This window comes from Paroedura picta, chromosome 9 (genome assembly GCF_049243985.1).
Source record: "Paroedura picta isolate Pp20150507F chromosome 9, Ppicta_v3.0, whole genome shotgun sequence".
Taxonomy (NCBI): Eukaryota; Metazoa; Chordata; class Lepidosauria; order Squamata; family Gekkonidae; genus Paroedura; species Paroedura picta.
The window spans coordinates 12018255-12040936 of NC_135377.1; the positions used below are offsets into that span (position 1 = coordinate 12018255).

The 22682-nt window shown below is 43.7% G+C and overlaps 1 protein-coding gene across 5 annotated transcripts in view; it reads right to left on the minus strand.

Moving 5' to 3' along the window:
* Positions 1-22682, minus strand: part of COL14A1 (collagen type XIV alpha 1 chain) — a 142369-nt gene that overhangs the window by 96454 nt on the left and 23233 nt on the right. For 4 of the 5 annotated variants that reach the window (XR_013233988.1, XM_077351582.1, XM_077351581.1 and 1 more), the window contains exons 5-6: positions 21441-21548; positions 756-911 (exon numbers count right to left, since the gene is read on the minus strand). Coding sequence is in view for 4 of the 5 variants with exons in the window: in XM_077351582.1 (XP_077207697.1) it covers positions 756-911; positions 21441-21548 (264 nt within the window). In the remaining variant the exon portion in view is untranslated. The remainder of the gene's footprint in view (positions 1-755; positions 912-21440; positions 21549-22682) is intronic. The other variant, XM_077351584.1, reaches the window with a different exon arrangement.

Consider the following 22682-nt stretch of genomic DNA (forward strand, 5'->3'; position numbering starts at 1 on the left):
AGCACAGAGGAATCTGATAGGTCAAGGCTATTACAATTCAGTGTAAAATCTTGGAAATTATGAATACAGCCAGGCATGTTTTTTTCATTCTAGAATACTAACTACCTAACATAGGTTTTCTCAACTAGAGTTTCATGAACCTCGGGGGTATCTTGACAGCCCTGGGAAGATTTCCTGAATGGGTGGGAGATATTTAAAATATATACATATAATTATAATTATGTTAAATATTTTCAGGTGCTATGACCATACATGGTCATGTTGACCTACCCCCCCCTCCCAATGGCCAATATCTGTCCTATTTTTCTCATATACTTCAGACCACATATAATTGTGATTCTGGAATACCTCTGGCTAGCATCTTGGCTCTATCTGTTGGATGAGTATTGTTCAAAACCTGCAAACTCTTTTACCATAACACGTATGTCAGCTTGCCAAAGGATTCTTGTAGCTGTTGCTTTAGCAGATTAGCAGTGCAACTCTATGAGCGCTTTCCTGGGAGTATGCTCCCAAGCAATAATAACAGGTCCTTAGTTCCAAGTAGACCTATTTAGGATCGCTCCCTTGCACAATTACCTTTCTAGGATTCGTCAGCACAAAACCTACCCACCACTAAGAGTTTTAACACTCTGAAGACCGTAACGTTGACGGGAAATGTGCCCACAGCAAATAAGCTGGAACATCTCGTTAAGAAGGCAGAAAAATAAGTTACAATCAGAGCAAGTGCCTTGTTTGAAATGCTCTGAACCATTTACCTATTCTTGTCTTTTCAGAGCCCACGTTGAAGGCCTCAACCAGATTCTCCAGGAAAAGACGCACCAGCCTGAAGTTGAATCTGCCGATGCTCCAGGAACCATCCACCAGGATCACAATGTCTGCAATGGCTGGGGTTTTACATTTAAATAGGTTTTCTGTCAATAACAAAAGGGCAGATGGAAGATTTAATTTGGTGCAAATAGGGCAACATATTTTTTTTTGGAGGGGGGAGCGGAGAACGGCATAATGTTTGAAAGAAAACATGGCTAGAGCAAAACAAGCAGCCTGGAAAAGACTCCCTGGATATGGTCCTTGCTGGAAAGAAATATCAATTAGTTATGCATTCGGTGTTTCAGGATCAACGGGAAGACATCTTGGCAAGGGGAGTTATATGCCTGAGAGGCAACAGTGAGCTGCCTTAGTTAGGGTTTTAAATGGCCAAGTCCTTTGCAGCAACCACCGAAAGGAAAGGAGCATTAAGAAATGTGAAGACGATTATGCAGGCAGTACAGAAAGAGGTGTTTTGATAGGAAATTCTCAAAAGACAAAAATGGTTGGTAGACGCATGGCTGGCAGCATGTCAGAGATGAAAATATATGGAAGAGAAAGTAATCCCAACAAGACATGCAATGAAATGGCTGTTTTTAGTACATTTGATAAATACAACAAATGCCTGATTTGCGAATGTCAGCATGGAGGGCACAGTTAACATCGCTAGGATCATTTTGAGCAGCAATGAAAAAAGCAATCTGATGTGCAGAAGGGGCAACCATAACCATTTAGCAAAACGTGCCTGGAATGTTATGTTTAAAAACAATAATGCTGGATATTGACAATGCAAGCACACAAAAAATGACGCTCGTGCATTTAAGTCTGTTGGAAAAGGGCAGGTAACAAATATAACAGCAACAACAACAACAACAATAAATGTATTCCAGAGGCAACAGATTTTGTTACAGACAATTTTAGCATACAGCTGGTTATCAAGGACAATGACTGGGCTGCCAACTTCGACGTATACAAAATTGGTTAGATTATATAGCAGTGAACTTCCTGGGCAAGAATTAGTCTTGTTTGTTTGTTTGTTTATATTTTTATGCCGCCCTTCCCTACGGCTCTGGCCGGTTTACATAAAACATTTTGGAACATTTACATAGAGCACTATCAAAATCAATATAACAATATAACAATAACAACAACACACCAACTAGAACAACTAGAACAGCACTTCAACAATAACTTTGACAGTCCTTCAGCAGGTTCGATCTCTCAGTCTGGGGGTGGACCTGTAGATGCTATGGGTCAGTCGGCCCCACCAAATGGAAGAGCTCCTTTTTGCAGGCCCTGCAGAATTGTGGAAGTTCCAGCAGGGCCCTGATCTCTTCAGGGAGCTCATTCCACCAGGTGGGGGCCAGGACAGAGAAGGCTCTGGCCCTTGTTGAGGTCCGACATGCCTCTTTAAGGCCAGGGATCCGTAGCCAGTTGGAGGTGGTGAAGTGTAGGGCTCTTCTGGGGGTGTAGGCCAGAGAGGTGGTCTCTCAGATACACTGGGCCCAGACCGCATGATCACATTTTCACAATTTTGGGATTGGGGGAGGGGGATGAATCTATACCAGAAGTTTGAACATTACTGTGCTAGTGCTCCCATAATAGTGACACTTTTTTTGTGAAGGGATTAAGACCCACTTATTTCTAACATGGTAGCAAATTTCCTTTGCATTTCTACCAGAATAAGATCTAAAAGAATGTCCTAACGATAGTAATGGATGGGTCTTGGTCTGATCCATTCCTTAAATTAACATACAGGCAACGGTTCTTCAAAAATAGACTGAAGACATTCTACTGGGTTTTGTTTTGCTTTTTGGTAAAATTAAGGGGGGGGGGGGAACGTATTGATTTAATTCATCCATAGTTTTTTTCCAGCTGAAGCTGAGCTAGTATTACATTGCTGAAGAAGAGTTGCCAGGCTCTAGGTGGGGCCTGGAGATCTCCTGGGATTACAACTGGTCTCCAGATGGCAGTGATCAGTTCCCCTGGAGAAAATGGCTGCTTTGGAGGGTCAATTCTATGGTATTATACCTCGCTGAGGTCCCTCCCCAAACCCTGCCTTCCCCCGACCTCCCCACCCCCCCAAATCTCCAGTAATTTCCCAACCTGGGGCTTCAACCCTATTGCTGAAGGATTTACAAGACACTGAGATGCTTTCATTTCCTTCCTTAGGTTGGAACTACTCAATCCCAGCTCAAATTTGTTCCTTCAAAGCTCAGCTGTTCCTTCTCCTTCACAGACTGGAAGACACAAAGGAGGGAAAGAGGGGTGGCTTCACATCCTCCAACCCGCTGCTACCTCTCCTTAATAATTACTCTAGGGGTTAGCGAGGGGTTGCAGCCACCCTTCAGCAGTATTTCTTACAATCCTAGGCATCTGACCAGAAACATAGCCTAACTTCATGAGCCGCTGCAAATTAAACTGTCAAACAAACTCTGGAGATTAATGCCTGAGTTTGAATTTTTTTTAAACACACACACACACACACACAATTGCAAGTGGATTTAAATGCTATTTTAATAAGTCTCCCTCCCTCTCCCCCAGCCTCCAGCTTCCAGCCCAATAAGCAGATGCTAATGGTAATAACGCTCTCTGGGCAAGGAAGCAGCTTTTCAGCTCTCAGGCTAGACCCCCTTTAGCTGTCTGGCCAGAAACAGGAGGGTCCCGCAGGCTCCACGGACAGACTTGGGAGTCCAGCTGACGGACTTGGTTGGCACCCCAACTCAGGTAAAACGCTACCACTGCCTCGTGACTGAACCCAATCAAGATTCTTAAAAAAGAAGAAGAAGAAGAAGAAGAAGAAGAAGAAGAAGAAGAAGAAGAAGAAGAAGAAGAAGAGGGAGCCTGCATTCTCCAGCCCAGCTCAAAGAACAGAGCTCCCATTACATAAATGCAATTAAGAAGGTTAGAAATAATTTGAAGATTGGAGAGGACACATTCATGGAATAGTGCTGCCTAGAAACAGCTTCAAGAACTGGAGCATCAAGACAAAAATCCCTTTTAGACCGAAGAACATAGACTTGAAACTGTTTCCTTTTTTAAAATACTTGACAAATGTACCTTTTGATGGAGGGGGGATTTGGTGCATGTTGTCTTGTGGGGGGAGCATTTTTCTCGGACTTTGGGTGTTGGTTGCATGTCTCCTTTTGATATGAATGTATGAATTTTGATGTGTATGTTTGAATTTTAATTAAATGTCCTATTTTTTAAAAAAGACCTAAGAGTATATACCTTTTGCCTACACTTGATCAAATAACCGAAGAAAAAATATTAGCCCACAAAACAAGAAAATCATCAATCACTAGCAGAGTTGTCAGCCTCCAGGTGATTGTACAAAAGAAGAAAATCCACCATGTGGTAACAGCACAACTAAGTAAGAGTATATACAATATGGATAAAGTTTATCCAAATGCTTTTAAAAGTACAAACATAACATTGTAATACTCCCAAAGACCGTTTATGCACTGGGAACTTCACTGCCCCAGCTCCCGTGCAGAAGCACAAATCGGGAGCGGATGAGGTGCACCAGGTCAAATGCTCCCCCGTGTGGGTGTAGGAATAGATGGAGCAATCTGCCACAATTAAAACTCCAGCCTGCAGCCTGGCATGAAACCTCCAGTGCATAAACGGTCATAGTGTGTAATCATAGGAACGCCACTGAAAATTCCAGATCCAAATGAGGAACTGGTAAAGCCTCCATTTCGCTTATGACCATATCTTCAGTCAACCCAACCACTGATGTCCGCTCTCAATGGGCTGAAAACAAGACTCGTGACAATAGAGCTGTAGTCCTCAACATATGGGCTCTCCACATGCCCATTCCCATCTAGAGCCAGGGCTCCCAACCTTTTTGAATCTATAGCCACCTTTATAATTCTTACATAAGATGGTGGGTGCAGCCACAAAATGGCTGCCACAGGATGGTAGGGCCAAGTACAAAATGGTCGCCATCGCTTACCTTCAGTCACAAAGTAGTGTGGTGGCATCTGCTGCAGAACCAACATTTTAAAAAATCTGCATAGCCAATCAAATGTCCAGTGGCCAAACAGAAGCCTTGCTGGGCAAAAGCCCTATCAACCCTCCTGGTGAAGCCCAGATCTAGAATCACTTGAATAAGGCTTTAAACCGATCCTACATTGAACAGGGGGTTGGACTATATCAGTGGTTCTCAACATTCCTGCTGCTGCGACCGCCTCCATGGTTCTCAACATTCCCCTTTGGCCTCAGCGACCCCCCGAAAGGATCGATCAACCCCCAGGTTGAGAACCGCAAGTCTAGATGGTCTTTATGGCCCCTTCCCACTCTATGATTCTATAAAGCAAGGTTCCCTGGGGTACATCTTCCCATATCATCTCAATACATTTCCTCCAGATGCAACTTCAACTCATATTAGTGAGTATAATGTTATTTACTATTACAAATTATTCATACTATTTATTTAATATATTTATTTCCTCACCCCTATACACACACAAATTTTGGGAGTGTAGACAGTAGAGAAATACTGCAGAAGTGAACTGCTTGAGTAAACGGTTGGTATTTAAGAGGGTAGATGTGACTGTATGTAGATCTCAATCTAAAATGATTCCTGAAAGGCTTCAAGATCCACCGCAACAGTATCGCGAATAGCAATCCTGATTTATTTGTCTAATTAAAACAGTCCTGTACTTTTAACTGCACTGGATCACAAATCATCCCTAGTCTTGAACTTTTCTGCTGTCCCACTCCAAGTTAATAGTTTGGGGGGCTATATTTCAACTAAATAATGTGCTATGTCTTTTGGAAAATAATGAAAAGAAAAACAGTCTTTCTGGAACAAAGGCCACATCTGCCTTTGTGAATGGCATTATTTCTGCCTTTGTGAATGGCGCTATTTGTTTCTGATTAATGTTCCTCTTTCAGAAGTATGGTCAATGTTTAACTAGAAGTTCAGATGTTGCTTTTACAGAAGTTTGTCATGCAAACTGTTCATGAACTATGAAGATAATATGAAAAGATAACGCTGAAGTCATAGCTAGCCAGGAGATTTTTACTATATAAGGATCATTATGGCCAACAAACTCTCTTTTATCATTAATGCAACCAGGTTAGGGTGATGAAGTACCTGCCTCAGGTAAACCTTATAGGGTTGTCAATGGGGATCTCCCATTATTCTACCTGATCTGCAGGAGAACAAGATCAGTTCCTCTGGAGAAAATGGCTGCTTAGGAGGGTGGACTCTATGGCATTACATCCTGCTGAGAATCTCTCCCCAACCCAAATCCTGCCATCTTCTGGCTCCTCTCCCAGATTCTCCAGCTATTTCCCAACCCAGAGCTAGCAACCCTACTTGTGTAAAATGGTCCTCAATACATCAACAGATATTAAACTAAAGTAAGTCATAATTTGATAGTGGTTTAGGAAATTCTTGGAAAGGCAATGCTTAGAGAAGGCTTGGAGTTTAGGGAGTTCAGAATGGATGTGTTGGTCTAGAGCAGTGATCCCCAACCTTTTTGTCACCGGGGACCGGTCAATGCTTGACAATTTTACTGAGGCCCGGGGAGGTAGTCTTAAGGGACAGCTGTTCAGACCTTAATGGCCGCTTTTAGAAAATAGCCTGGAGCCACGGATTGGTACCAGTCCATGGACCGGGGGGTTGGGGATCGCTGGTCTAGAGTCTTCACTTCAAAGCTACTATTTCCTCCTGTGGAATTATCCATTATAATCAGCCTATCAGTTGCAATGGTTGTAGTATTCCAGGCCCCACCAGGAAGCTGGCAATTCTTCAATTCAACCATTTTCAAAATGGTAGCTGGAAAGCCAGATACTAGCTTGCTTAGAAGTGGTGGCAGAGATTCCAGTCCCCAAGTGGGACCTGGGGATCCCCATGAATTATAGCTCATCTCCAGACTAAAGAGATTCGTTCCCCTGGAGAAAATGGCCACTCCAAGGGTGAACTCCATAGCACCTGAAGGTTGGCATCCCTACTGGAATCCACCATCCAAGGCAGCTATTTTCTCCAGGGCAACTGATCTCCATAGTCTGGAAGATCTCCAGGCAACCAGTTAGTGATTTCCTCTAGTAATTGAGCCTGGAACCTTCTGTGTGTAAAGAAGATGCTCCACCACTGAGCCATAGCCCCTCCCCTAAATAGAAAAACAAGACTTATTTGTTTACTTAGGAGATTTTTATGCTGCCTCTCCAGAATCTTGCATGAAGCAGCATAGAAATATGCATAAAACGAGAAGCAGGCCATAAAACAGCTAAAAGGACCAAATCTCTGTTTAAAACCCTGTGAAGAAGACCCATTTTGGCTTGGAACCTAAAAGATGGTGGAGTGCACAAGACAAGGAAGCTACAGTTTACTCCCTCAGATTATAAGGGTTGTCTAAATACCAAAACAAAACAAAATCCTAAATGAAAAGATTAATATTTTACCACATTGTAAGCATGAGGCCTCTTAAACGACTTAATCCAGCCCTGTATCTGAGTAATAATAAGAAGGAATTACAGTAGAAATACCAGCTGAGGTTCGTGACCGTTCTTAAATCCAGATCTTACCACAACCTTCACAGGGGTCAGCCCGAGGATAGCTTCTGTTATGCATGTTTAACTTCTTTACCCTTATCCTAAGTCTCAGGTGCAATTTCTTTTTAATGTCTGTTGTTCCGGTCACTGGAGGAGGGAGTGAAAGAACAGCGAATCTGCCTGGGGCATTAAGAAACCCTGACCGTAGCAGCATTTTGCTCCGACATCCCTGGATCAGTTCAATACCTAGAGGGCAGGCAGGTGGGTTGAAAATTATGGCAGATGTTTCTTGCATGAAAAAAGTTTCATACATTTTTGTTTTATCACACTGCTGTCCTTTCAAGAGAAAGTCACAGTAATATATGTGTCTGTCTATAAGAGGTATTAATAGTGCATTAACCAATTTCCTTCATTCTCTCACTTTGTCTTTTTAAAAATGTACTTTCACTCAAACCATGTTCTCTATCTGTCAGGTTAGTAACTATTGGTATTTCATGACACATGAACAGCAAATTAATTAAGCCTGACAAAGCTCTGGAGAGACAGGTATTATTAATGATGAGCTTTCAGGGCCTAAAACAGGGATGTCTATTTAATTCTCAAAAATTTCAGTTTGCTTTGCTCTGGGCATCAAGGCATTGACTGTCTTATGTTGATGACAAAAATGAATCATTTAAACAGAAAACCATAAATTTCTATCGTAGAATGGTAGTCACACATTTCAAAATTCATTTTCTTTACTCTCACTGCCAAAAGAATCCTTGCCTGATGAAGGAAAATGTCAGTTTTCGGGATCAATTTCATTTCCAGCTCGGCATCTCCAGAAGATAGCCACCCAAAGCGGCTCACAACAAGTTTCAAAAACAAAAACATAAAAATGGTCAAACATTTAAATTACTACACTGTAGCAAAATTATAAGGCAACCTTGACCAGAGGCAGCAATTTAACACCAGCAGACCAACATAAAACAACCAGTACCTCAATGGCAGAAGAAAAAATGTCTTGAAGTGATACCTGGAAAACAAAAATGTAGGTAGTGGGGCAGCTTCTGGTGAAAGGAAGCATTTCACAAATGGGGTGCCCCTACTGAACAGGCTCTGTTTTTAACTCCACCTGCCTTCATTTGCTCTGACTACTCCTGAGTTGGAATTTTATGGGATCACCATAAGCTGCTGGTAACTCAATGGTACACGTTACCTTTTTAGTTGTTGATGTCAGTCATTCCATTGTGTACAACTCTTGGCGATCCCATGGCACAGCTGTCACCATGGTCCCTGATCCCACACTGCCTCCCTCAGCCATGCAATGTTCTGGCTGGTGTCCATCTTGATCACATCAAACCACCGTGTCCTTTGTCAGCCTGGTTTCCTTTTTCCACTGACCCATCCTAGCATAATAGCTTTCTCCACTGAGTTGGGTCACATGATATGGCCAAAGTAAGAGGGACGGAGGTTCTGATTTTGCCTACCAGTGATAGATCTGGCTTCATGCGCTGAAGTATTCCCTTGTTTGTGACTTTTGCTGTCCATGGAATCTGAGGAAGCCTTCTGCAACACCAGAGTTCAAATGAATCGAATCTCCTCCTGTCAGGTTTTTTCACCGTCCCACTTTCACAGCCAAAAGTGGCCATTGGAAATACCAGACTAATCTACATTTGGTAGTCAGACTTATGTCCTTGCTTTTCCATGTTCAGTTCATGAAGAGTTGAATAAGAAGAGTTGGTTCTTATATGCCGCTTTTCCCTACCCGAAGGAGGCTCAAAGCGGCTTACAGTCGCCTTCCCATTCCTCTCCCCACAACAGACACCCTGTGGGGTAGGTGAGGCTGAGAGAGCCCTGATATCACTGCCCGGTCAGAACAGTTTTATCAGTGCCGTGGCGAGCCCAAGGTCACCCAGCTGGTTGCATGTGGGGGAGCGCAGAATCGAACCCAGCATGCCAGATTAGAAGTCCGCACTCCTAACCACTACACCAAACTGGCTCTACACCAAACATTGCTAAGCAACCCAGAGCAATTTGACGTTTTATTTCCAGACTGCAACAGCCATTCACATCAAAATGAATTCTTGAATGTATTTAATCTCATCACCATCAATTGTTATTGTGACATGTCTGGGGTGTTTTTTGCTGGGGTCATTGATTTTTGTCTTTTTAAGTGTTTAAGAAAAGGCCAAATGTTTTACTTACTTCATTGACCTTTGAAATCAGTTGTTCTAGGCCTTCCTTAGTTTCTGACAGGAGGGTAGTGTCCTCAGATTACCGAATTATTTATATCCCTTCTTCCAATCCTATGGTATAAACTCTCAAACTTTTAAAGTAGAAACACTCTAGTCTCCACATCTCAGCCTGCAGCTTTTTGCATTAACGTATACATGTACAGAGCCTCTTGTGGCGCAGAGTGGTCAGGCAGCAGAAATGCAGTCTGAAAGCTCTGCCCATGAGGCTGGGAGTTTGATCCCAGCAGCCGGCGCAAGGTTGACTCAGCCTTCCATCCTTCCGAGGTCGGTAAAATGAGTACCAAACTTGCTGATGGGGGGTAAACGGTAATGACTGGGGAAGGCACTGGCAAACCACCCCGCATTGAGTCTGCCATGAAAACGCTGGAGGGCGTCACCCCAAGGGTCAGACATGACTCGGTGCTTGCACAGGGGATACCTTTACCTTTATACATGTACATCTCTCTCCCAGCATCCTTTTCATGTGCACTTTTTCTGATGTCATATCTCTTTAAGCAAATCCCTCCCCCTCCCTGATCAAATTCTCCCCTAAAAAACTGAACTGGCTGCTTCTTAGATATTATCAGTTTTTCTCAGTGGTAAGTTTAAAAGCTGGGCTCTCACCTGGGTGATCTTAAACACCTGCAGCATGCTTCCCGAACAGTCTGAGTGGATCCTGCCTGCTTTATAAAAGAGCAAGAGTCCAGACAGACTCGCCGGGCTACGGACAGATCAACACAGCTATGCATCTTGCTTTATATAGGTTCATCATGGCCCAAAGTGCTCCCTGGTGCCTCCCTAACAAATCTAGAGTGTTCCTCTACCTTCTCATCAATGACTCAAGACCTTGTATTTCTGCCTGCTTAGCCAGCCCTGCTGGAAAAGTAATTGTTAAGACAGTGAATTTCAGAATGTTACCTAGGATCCTGGATTTGGCTTCCATTAGTATCTTTTCACCATCACTGTTTCTGACATTTACCATAACCACTGACTCCCCCTCACCTATGCATTTATCTACCTGGCTAGATAACACCCTATCTATAATCTTTCCACCGGGCCAGGCTATCTACTTCCTGATGAAACCCAGACTCTCTGCCTGCACTTCCAGCTCACGTTCCTCCTGCTGTGTAAAATGGAGATTCATGCACTCCCATCACAGAGCAATAAGCAAAATCCAGGTGTACATGCAACTGATGAATCTCTGCAGCAGAGAGAGGTGCAAGTCTCCACCATACGGGAAATTCATCCGGGCTTCCTTCCCCTACTTGAATGTAATGTGCAAAACTGATTTTGAGGAGATGATTCATTTTGCACTTTCTGGGTTTACAGCACCACACATAAGGCTGGTATATATGACTATTAGGGCCACTAGCTTGGGAAATTCCTGGAGATTTGGGGCAGGTGCCTTGGGAGGGGTAGAATCTGGGGGGGGGGGGGATCAGCTGTAGGGTCCGCCCTCAAAAGCTGCCATTTTCTCCTGTCTACAGAAGTGATCTCTGTCATCTGGAGAATATTTGTAATTCCAGAAGAACTCTCCGGTCCTACTGTTTGTTCACAGCAGTCTCAAATTCCTCAGGCTAAAAATGCCATTTTTAGCTTTGCCTTCCACTACACACTCAGAAACTTCTGTTTCAACTTGTGATTATTCCTCCAGGACACCTATATTGTTGAAGAAAGTTGGAGTCCAGTGGCACCTTTAAGACCAACAAAAGTTTCATTCTGGGTATAAGCATGTTAGCCTGAAGCAGTAGAACGGAGTTTGGGAACAGTGGCACTTTTATGACCAACATTCATAACTTTTCGTATGCACGGACGTGTGGATCTGAGGAAGTGTGCATGCACACAAAAGCATATGCTGTGAATTAAACTTTGTTGATCCTAGGCTCAAAATTTGTTCTGGGCATAAGCTTGTGTGTGCATACACACATCTCGAAAAGTCTGCATGCACACGAAAGCTTATACCTAGGGCATTTCCGCACATCGCTAAAAATAGTGTAATGCCAGCTGAATGGCGTAGTACTAAATATTATCATGCCTCCTGGCCTCTCAACTTTTTGCTGTCTTGCTCTAGTCTGCCGCCTTTTCACACTTCTCACCCTCCACAACTGCTGCTGGAAATGGTGGAAGAGAGCAACGCGCTTTGTATAATGGCCGCTATTTTTTTTTTAAATTAATACTTCTCCATTTAAACGCAGATGCATAGTGCTTTTTGAATGCCACCCCTTATGGAATCACAAGTCTTTAGATACTTTAAAACATTAATATAATTCCTGATTTTTTGGGGGGGGAGGGGTTTTAGAGAGGTATGCTTTGTGTCACAACTTTTGAAAAAAAATACTTTTATTTCTGGCATTGCCTGCACTCTTGTACGACTATTTATTGCTCCAGGTTGTTCTCCATGTTTAAAAAGCACTTCCCATCCCCTGTAAGAAGGGAGAGGGAGGTGGGTGCAAGGGCGGGATAGTGGAGGCAGAGGTTAGTGGAGGCGGGATAGTGGAGGTATGGAGGTTCTTCACCTCCATACATTTCTTTGCCTGCTGCCCTGCTGGTTGTCCACTGGGGGACAGCACTTTTTAGGTTGGTGAATCCACTTTTGGGGATTCACCAACTCGCACTTTAAAATGGCAGATATAGCGAGCAGTTTGCTGGCCAGACTTGAGAGGTTGGCGACATCATGCAGAGCAGCCAGAATATAACGACTACATTAAGTAAGGATTTCACTATATTTATCGCGTGCAGAAAAGCCCCTAGAATTAAACTCTGTTGGTCTTAAAGGTGCCACTAGATTCCAACTTTGTTCTGCTGCTTCAGACCAACATGGCGACCCACCTGAATTTACCTTTATTGCTGGTTATAAGCTATCATGAGAAAATTGCCACAGTGAACACCCATAACAGTGCTTTAAAAAAAAGTTTATGCTGATGAAAAGCTTCTCCTTGCCTCTCCTTCCAACTAAGCCTAAAATTCCGTGACCCCAACACTGTCACTTGCCACTTGGTATCTGAACGGGTCATCTGGGTTATCAGCCTCAAGCAAAGAAATTGTGCATGTTGATGCTTGTGGTGATTTATTCACAGTGCCCGTTCATCACAAAAGGCAGTCCTGACAAACAAGAAAGTGGGATTTATATTTTCTTTTAGAAATTAGTCACCTTTCCTCGGGGCATTCAAAACAGCATGTACAGGCCCTCCTCATTTCATCCCCAAAGCTGGAAAGCAGGCAAAGATTAGAAATGGTCATGGAACAAACCCAGCCAGGGAGAGCCAGTTCTCACATTTTAAGAAGTACACCGAATAATGTAATGTGTGACATGGGTAGCCTAAAAGGTATCTTATCAGATAGTCAGGTGGGAACTCTGTTAAATGGGCTGTAAAGCTCAATTTTCTGTTAAATGGGTTTTAAAGCTCAATTTTCTGCCATATATTCATGGGAAAGCAGGGATTTGGACACGGTTCCCAGCATATTATGGACTGCAGAGTAAACCTTGTTTCCTTAGAGCTTTGTAAATCTGAAATGACTGAAAAGTTGTTTGCAATGGGCTATCAGGGCTGTGATGAGTCCAATTTCACCCTGCTGGCTGCCTGTAAAGGAGCAGGGAATCAAACCTGGCTCAACAGATTAGATACTGCCACTCTTAACCACTACACATAGAATCATAGAATCATAGAGTTGGAAGGGGCCATACAGGCCATCTAGTCCAACCCCCTGCTCAACACAGGATTAGCCCTAGCATCCTAAAGCAAATCCTGCACCACGCTGACTCTCAAATTTCTTTCTCAGGAGTTATCATAAAGGCACAATTTGTCATGCATTTATTGAGTTGGGGTTAAAATATTCTTTATTACTTTCCCCTGAATCAATCTGGCCTGCAGCTGGCAAGGGAATGCCTAGAGCAGGGGTAGTCAAACTGCGGCCCTCCAGATGTCCATGGACTACAATTCCCAGGAGCCCCCTGCCAGCAAAAGCTGGCAGGGGGCTCCTGGGAATTGTAGTCCATGGACATCTGGAGGGCCGCAGTTTGACTACCCCTGGCCTAGAGTTTGGCTGAGGGAAGTGCTAATTTCTTTGCAGGCCCAAGGCAGAGAAATGAAGCTTCAAGAGTTGCAGCAGGAGCCCTTGGAAAGCACACAGGGGAAGAAGCAGCCCTGAATTTCTTTAAATGAACATTATGGGCTTGTCTTGCTTCTTTGTGTTGCTGGATGCCGTTTGTTAGGACTTGCCTTTGTTCAGCGTGCCCCTTCTGAAGGGTGCCGAAAAATCCAGTCTCTGCAACTGTTGCTATATTAATAGCCACTATGATTCAGCTGTACCTGTGGTTTATGACAAATGCTACCTTGAAAACTATGGCACCTTGAACGGTTTTCTTTTGGAAGCAACTCCACAATTGCTGCCAAACCACAAGGGTGCCCCGTTTACTGACTTGAATCCCTCCCCACCAACTCTCCAGCTGGAAGAGATAATTCAGGAGAGAGATCTGTGTTGCCAACAAAACCTGAGGGTTCAATTCCTAGTTCTTTGTTACAGACGCTTCTGGACAGCTAGAGCAGGAATTCCCAGCTAGGGTTCCCTGGAGCCCTGGGACTCTGTGAGAGTTCCACAGGGACTCTGCAGCCTTTCCCTCTATATCTTGCCTTAATGGACTTGACCACAAATTAGTCCCGGCATTGCCATGAAAGAAGGGAACTGGCTGCTTCCACTGACCTGGGAGTGGGGAGTGGCGTTCTCATGTGTCGAGGAAAAGAGGTGAAGCTTGGATGCCTACTCCTGCCTGGTGAGGCCAGCTGACATTACTTCCAGCCCGATTTCGGGGCGCTTTGAAGCCTGAAAAATATTTCAGTGGCTCCTCCTCAGTCAAAAGGTTGAAAAAGGCTATGGTACTTAACATAGGGAACTGTATTTTTCATTCACTTGTGTAAATTAGTAATCATGACCAAAACTACACTTCTCAGAATCAAGGTGCTGCCTCTGAGCAGGCTGGGAAAGCTTCCTGACAGACTGAGGCACGGAAACTGCTCTTGGCTTCAGCTGGGCGGCCATGATGGTCTGCTGGATTTAAACCTATTTGCACCTTAAAGACCAACAGGATTTCCTGGATATAAACTTTCAAGACTCAAAGCTCCTTTTCATCAGATGAAGGGTGCTTCTGGAAATCTTGTTGGATCCACTGGATTCAAATCTAGCTCTGGGCTTAACTCTAGTTAATGTAGTTATTCTATTTGGTCAAATTAGTCAGAGGAATTTTTTTTAAAAAAAATAGACTTCCCAGAGTGCAGAACAGTTTCCTTTTATAACATATTAAGTCTGTGAAAATATGCAAAAGGGGGAGAGAAGGGAAAATAGCAGAGGAGAAAGCTGGCCGAGAGGCAAAATTCACAAAATCCATTAATCAGCCATGGCAAGCAGAGAAGATTTTCCTTGTTTTTAAATATATGAGCACAGGCAGAATTGGGGAGTGGGTGTTTGTTAGGTTCAGTGCTTCAGTTAACAGCTTAGAGATTTCCGAATAGGGTGGGGTTAGTCTTCATATTGCAAATTCTTCTCCATCGCTAGTGCAAACAAGAAATTCAATGTAGAGTCAGTGTCTTTAAAAATAAGAACAGCTGGTTTTCATACCCCACTTTTCAGTACCAGAAGGAGTCTCAAAGCGGCTTACAATCCCTTTCCCTTCCTCTCCCCACAACAGACACCCTGTGAAGTAGGTAGAGCTGAGAGAGCTCTGACAGAACTGTGACTAGCCCTAGGTTCTACAGCTGGCTGCATGTGGAGAAGTGGGAAATCAAACCCAGTTCTCCATATCTCAGGCCACCACTCTAAACCACTACACCAAGGTGGCTCTTTAAAAAATATAAATAAAAGAGAGATCCTACATGGAGAGATCCAATTCAGAGACTAATTTTAGTTATCAGTAATGGACACAAATTCGCCAGGCCAAGTTTTCCCACACAAGCTGAAATTCTAACCAAAAGATTATCTACTGACTGTCAAGTTAAAGGTATCCCCTGTGCAAGCACCGAGTCATGTCTGACCCTTGGGGTGACGCCCTCTAGCGTTTTCATGGCAGACTCAATACGGGGTGGTTTGCCAGTGCCTTCCCCAGTCATGACCGTTTACCCCCCAGCAAGCTGGGTACTCATTTTACCGACCTCGGAAGGATGGAAGGCTGAGTCAACCTTGAGCCGGCTGCTGGGATTGAACTTCCAGCCTTATGGGCAAAGCTTTCAGACAGCTGCCTTACCACTCTGCGCCACAAGAGGCTCTTACTGACTGTCAAGTTAGGAATGGTTATAACTCCCGTTTCTTTAAGCATTGTTTTAAAAGGAAACATTTCTTCTAAGTCAGAAGCTATACAACTTTTAGGTGGAAACAACACCCAAAAGTCCCTGCGACACCCAAAGGTAACCCATCACGTTACATCTTGTGCTGAAAGAAGTGCAGCAATGCAATAAAAGAATTGTGGCAAGAATCACAAACCAAGACAATTGGAAGAGATATGAAAGAGATGAGCCATGTTAAGCGTTACATGCATCAGAAACTGGGCAGGGGGATATAACAAGCTTTTTATCCTTACACAGGAAACATTTGCAACTTGCAGGTATCAGCAGAATAGTCAAGGCATCTAGTATCAGTGTGTATATATGAAGCTGGTTTGCACCAAGCAAGATCATCTCCTGCTGTCTTACTTAGACTAACTGGCAGTGACTGTCCAGACTAAAAGAATAAGGATTGGGGCGTATTGAAGTCTAAAACCAGAAGTGAAGCAAAGCATCAGTATTAACACAACACATTACATGTTGCAAAAATTGCTTTGGAGTACACTAGTTTCAGCAAGTTACCCACAGCAGCAAATTATTATAATAACTTATCTCAATATTTTGGTGAATCGTTCAGTTCGTGCAACTCTGCCTGCATAGAAAAGCTGTCTTGAATCTGTTAGTCTTAAAGAAGCCAGGAGACTCTGTGGGGGATTTGATGCCACAATAACAATTTGTGAGAATCAGGCAGAGCTAGATCTGTCCTAACACCCATTTCCTGATCCCTTAAACACTTGAGATGCCAGGGATTGAAACCGGAACTTTTTACTTCCAAAGCATTCTCTCCACTTCTGAGCTACCATCCTCTGTGTGTGTGTTGAAAGATAAGATTCTTTTCTTTCTTTCTTTCTTTTTTGTATGGAAAGGAGGAATGCTTTAAGATAAACACACAGAAATAATGAACTGCTGAGCATAAAGCCATCTGAGCGTGGCGAGTGAGAAGATGCAATTTGGGACTTTGAAGAGGCTGCCAGAAACAGTAAGCCAACAAAACACCGAGCCTTTGATGGCTGAGTATTTTATAAGTGTCTGCAGAGCTCATAGACATGTACCTTGGCTCTAATACAACGTGTGCCATTTTCCTGACTGAAATCACGGCCTCCCTAGCTGCTAATTAATCTTGCTGATCTTGGAGGGGGCCCCTCCAAGCACAATACTGGTACTTGTCTTCTCCACTCCCCGCGTGGAGCTACCAGCAGTTTGGGAGGGAGCACATGATTTCAATCAGGAAAATAGCATTTAAAAAGGTGTGTCCTTATGGATCAGGGGATACTGAGTCCACAGCGCAAGTTTTACTCCGCTGCCCCCTTCTAGCAAGTGGTTCGTCCCTGGACTATTTCATCTGTTATCAGTGATTTCCCAGGTTGTCCAGATTTGGACTGTGTTTCTCCCTGATGAATTCTTTCAGCATACAGTATGAACTGCAAGGTTTTGTGCTGTCGCTTGTAAAATACATCAGCAATGGTTGACCTAGCATCTTATTTTTTAAAATTTTATGATGTTTTAATTCCTTATTTATTATTTTCATAATTGCTGATTATCCATGTATGCATTTATGGTTATATTTCTTTTATTTTGCTGGTCTGTACCTATATCTATAAATAGAGCCTCTTGTGGCGCAGAGTGGTAAGGCAGCCGTCTGAAAGCTCTGCCCATGAGGCTGGGAGTTCAGTCCCAGCAGGTGGCTCAAGGTTGACTCAGCCTTCCATCCTTCCGAGGTCAGTAAAATGAGGACCCAACTTGCTGGGGGGTAAACGGTAATGACTGGGGAAGGCACTGGCAAACCACCCTGTATTGAGTCTGCCAAGAAAACGCTGGAGGGCATCACCCCAAGGGTCAGACATGACCCGGTGTTTGCACAGGGGATACCTTTACCTTTACCTTTTTACCTATATCTATATATCTGTGCTGATTCTCTGAACGTAGGCAGATTTATTTATTTATTTGTTTGTTTGTTTATTTGTTTGTTTATTATATACTGTCCTCCCCAAAGGCTCAGGATTGGATTGTGATTAGGTGGGCAGAAGGGATTGTGTCGGTGCTTGGCTCTTGTGGCCCTTTCTTGGGTGACCACAGAAATATTGATCAATACTTTGGGATCAGAAGGAGTATTTCCTCCAGGCCAGAGATTCTGGTTTTCTTGGGGGGGGCATTATCTGGGCATGGAGTTGGGGTCACTGTGGTTGGGCAGGCAGTTCTGAATTTCCTGCACTCTGTAGGGGGGTTGGACTAGGTGACCCTGAGGGACCCTTCCAACTCTATGATTCTATGATCTATATATAGAGCACTAAAAAAGAGCTAAGCACCACTTTGCCCACCATTACTGGCTCAAAAATCTCCCTTCTCCAGATGCTTTAAACATAACTTTCAAAAATATGGTGGGGTATTCCTTTATTTATGTAGTCCTGAACCTCATTTGCAAATTGGTAATAATTTGCTTTAGGAACATAAGAGTTTTGCAGAACAGACCAAGGCGCACCAAGATCAGCACTCTCGTCCCAACAGTGGCCATTCTGGGTCTATTGCATTTCATTCGATTCCTGAGGACAATGTACATTCTCACAACAACTCTGTAAAGTAACTTAAAGTTGGCATAGAGCAGCTAGCCCAAGATCACCACCTACACATTTCTTGGGGGAACAGGGATTTGAACCTGGGTCTCCTGTGCCCTAGTCCCTAGCTGCAATATCACACAGGCTCTCAAATGCTGCCTGAGAGCGTTTGGCTGGTAGATATTTAAAAAGAAGGCAGCATTCCAGATGAGAACATAACTACACCTGTTACAAGATTAGAACTATTTATGTGAGGAAGAGTAAAAAAAATATCTGAAGAACTACCATGGAATGGGCTCAAATCTAGGTGCTCATGGGCTCACCATTTATTACAGAAACGGTCCACTACAGGTCACTTTGCACCGTTCAAAACAGAAGCCGTTCTGTAAGAATTCAAGGCCAGGCCCTTCCTACATTTAAGTTTTTCTACGGCTGTTACCTCCGTGATCATTTTGTCTGCTAGAACTTTGTGAAATCTTATGCATGTGTATAAAAACATAGCAATATTCTTCACAGTGAATGTTTATTTTTGTTATCAGAAGACCACAGACAAGAAGATGTCTGTCTAGCTGACAAAGACGTATGACTTCCATTTGGCTTCTGCATCTAAGTATCTACTGCATTTATAACCCACTGCTCATCCTAGTGAAAGCAGCTTTCATCATTCCACTCTCCTCCTTTTTATCCTCACAACCACTCTGTGAGGTAGGTTAGGCTTGAGCAAGTGAGTTGGCCCAAACTTACACAGCAAGTTAACACAGCAGACATCCTGTGAGGAAGGTGAGGCTGAGAAAGCCCTGTTACATTTTTATACTGCCCTCCCTTGCTGCTCAGGGCTGTTCACAGCATAGATCCACATTATAATATGGGGCACAGTACTCCAGAAACTAAACTCAATAACTTGTATCAACATTATAAACATTCAAACTGTTAACCGTATAAACATTCAACATTTCTTGACAGATTGGCCGGACTTGTGATATATCCAGTGGGTATATCTGGTGGGGAGAGGTTCTGGGGGCCCCGTTAGAAGTTATCAGCTCATTGGTCCCAACCGAAACCTTGGTGGAAAAAGCTCTGTGTTTCAGGCCCTGTGGCATTATTTCTGAACCCATCTATGTTAGCGGCCACTGCCGCCTCTTGCAGGAGCAAATCCTTACTAGTATGTCAAGGAGCTGCATATGCTGCATACATCTATATTTAAGGAAGAAAACTGTTTGTCACTTTAATTTGACCAATACTGCATGGAAGCAAAGCTGTTTGATTGACAACACAAAACCAGCAAGATGAAAAGGAGGAGGAAAAGAGACACACAAACCTTTGCCCCACTGGCATACAAACCTTCCAAGGTGCCAGATTCCACCGGGTGTCTTGGGAGTAGAATGGGGTGTCGGGTAACTTACCTTGAATGTGCTTGTTCTGCATATTGTAAAGCACTGCTTAATGGGGGACTAATTGCTTTGGAATGTCATTTCATGACAAAGAGACGGCACTTTGAATTCTAAAACAGCACGAGAAAGCAAATCAAATGTCTTCCCCCAGGATTCCTTTGAACACAGAACTACCTTTCATTATAAGTGGATTCCATGCTGGCACGCAAGGATACTCTCGCACTTGACAGGGCTGGTTGATCTGAAAATGACATCACGTTCTTGCAGAGCGGGGCAGGTGTTTGCTTGCACCAGGTCTATGTTCCAGGGAGCTGTGCATGCCTTTACCCAGGTGTCCACCCCAACAGGCATCCATTTGAACAGGCAAGGAACACCTTAAAGCTGTTGGGCAGGGCATTTCATTTGTAAGTCTGAACCATGCAAGGAATCACTTTCTGATTTCTAGCTAGCGAGAGGTGGCAATATTAGGCAAAGGGCATACTGGCCCAGTTAAATTGAGTCTGCTGCTTTGGGAAGAAAGTTCTCATCTTAGTAAACTAATAGGAGTCTTTTATTATCAGGAACTTCATTCACAATAGGACAGAGCTGGCATTCTAAACTAACTAGATAGACACAGATACAGGAGAGCCCATTTTGCTCTCATGGTAGTAAGATGGAGAAAAGAGAAGGAAGGAAGGAAGGAAGGAAGGAAGGAAGGAAGGAAGGAAGGAAGGAAGGAAGGAAGGAAGGAAGGAAGGAAGGAAGGAAGGAAGGAAGGAAGGAAGGAAGGAAGGAAGGACAATTTCCTGAGAGTGTTTCAGAGGGTAACCATGTGGGTCTACAGAAGAAGAGCTAGATTGGAACCCTTAAAGACCAGCAAGATTTTCAGGGTATAAACCAAGATTGGCCAAACTGTGGCCCTTTTAACAGAATAAAGTAAAACGATGTGCCAAAAAGAGGGACAAAACTTTCTTCTCTCCATGGGAACTGTCTGGGATGCGGGACAGCCTAGATCTAGCATCTTGTAAGGAAGTTCTTTCAAGCCAGTGACCACCTTTAGGATTATGACACTGCATGGTGGGTGTGGTCACAAAATGGCTGCCACAAATGATTGCCACGGGAGTTGTAGTCAGCCACAAAACAGCTGTTGCAGACTGAAGCTTACCTTTGGTCATACAATGAAGATCTTTGCCCTGGGGTGGTAGCTGTTGCCAAAGGAACATCTACATAGCCAATCAGAAGCCATGCTTGGCAAAAGCCACACCTGGCCCTGCCAACTTTCTAAAATCTCTTGGTTGGCACTGTGCTGAGGACCCATGTTCTAGGGTTCTGTTCTTTGATCAAAGAACCTTGGAAACTTGGCAAAGGAATCTTGGAAGTCACATATCCCATAGTCTTAAGCAAAGGATTTTCCCAACCCTGCTACTTAACATAGAGTTCTTATTACATAAAATGTTCACCCATAAAATTATTTGGATCCAAACGTAGAGTTGTGAGATATGGAACCCTCACTCCAATGTGACTGTTTGTAGCCACTGTGTTCCATTTCTCTGCTAATTTTTAAGAAAACAAGTTAAAAATATACTTGCTGGAACAGTCATTCCTCCAGACTTCATATACATTACAATATAGATATATTCTGTAATATAGATAATCCCCAAAACACCCATAATCTCTGACCTGCTTCTGGAGATATGGTATCCATTGTTGGGCTGGCAGGTCTCCACGTACCTACATCTTTCACCTTAGATTTACCTGTAGCGTCCTTCCTTTTCTCAATATCTTTAACTGCGAAGGAAGATAATACAGACAGATTTTTACAAAGGACAGGTGCTCCACCTCATTAACAAGAAAACTTCATTATTTATAAAATTAAGCTCTGTATGTGACATTTGCTTGTTTTGCTTGATAAAACAGTTTGCTTTATATCTCAGACACCTTTTTCGTTTATATTATGTTAGCAATAGTAATGCACAGTAGTAATAGCATAGAAAAACACTGAAATCTACTTGGTTTCTGCTGATAAGGCCAGGTCAACACGGATCTCAGTTCATATTGTTCAGGACAGAGCTACACATTGGCAGATACCTGGAACTACCACATAGTAGAAAATTGCAACATAAAAATGAGCGGGAGCCCAGCGCAGCCAAGGCTAAGGAAAAGCATAGGGTTACCATCCCCCACCCCATGGGTCGTCAACTGTTAGGCCTCACCACCTCACCACCAATGGCCCTTAGGTTCATTAAACTGTGCAAAATCTTGGTTTATATTTTAATGCTTTAATGCAGTGGTCCCCAATCCCCGGTCCGGGGACCGGTAGCGCTCCGTGGATCAGTCGGTACCAGGCCGCAGCTCCTCCTCATCCTCCTCCCCAGCTGCTGCCTCAGGGCTGCCCTGCCACTCTGCTGCCAGTTCACCGTTGATGCTCTCCAGTGGCTGGGGCTCCCCCTTGGCATGGCACTGCGCAGCTGCTGCTGGCAGCGCCCCCCAGTGGGTAGTGGAAAGTTAGGGGCACCGGCAGGAAAGCAAGTGGAGCAGGGGCTCAGGCAGCAGCGGTGACATCCCTCGGCAAAAGACTACACTCCCCCCCCCCCGGGCCTCAGTAAAATGGTCAAGTGTTGACCGGTCCCCAGTGATAAAAAGGTTGGGGACCACTGCTTTAATGTGCCATGCTACCACCATTCAAGAATGTAATTCTGTGCACAAGGACTGATGCTTAAACCTCATTAAGATAAAAATGGATGTCATGGATAGTTAACTGTACCCAGAACCAGATGCAGATTCAAGGCTGAGAAGACACTGGTGCTGAAAAAACATTAAACAGCAGGAGTAACAGAAGCACGGTTTCTTATCTCTACCTTTCTGGCCTCCCCAGATGGTTACAGGGCAAGCCTGTGTAATGTACTTTCATTTTATCCCACT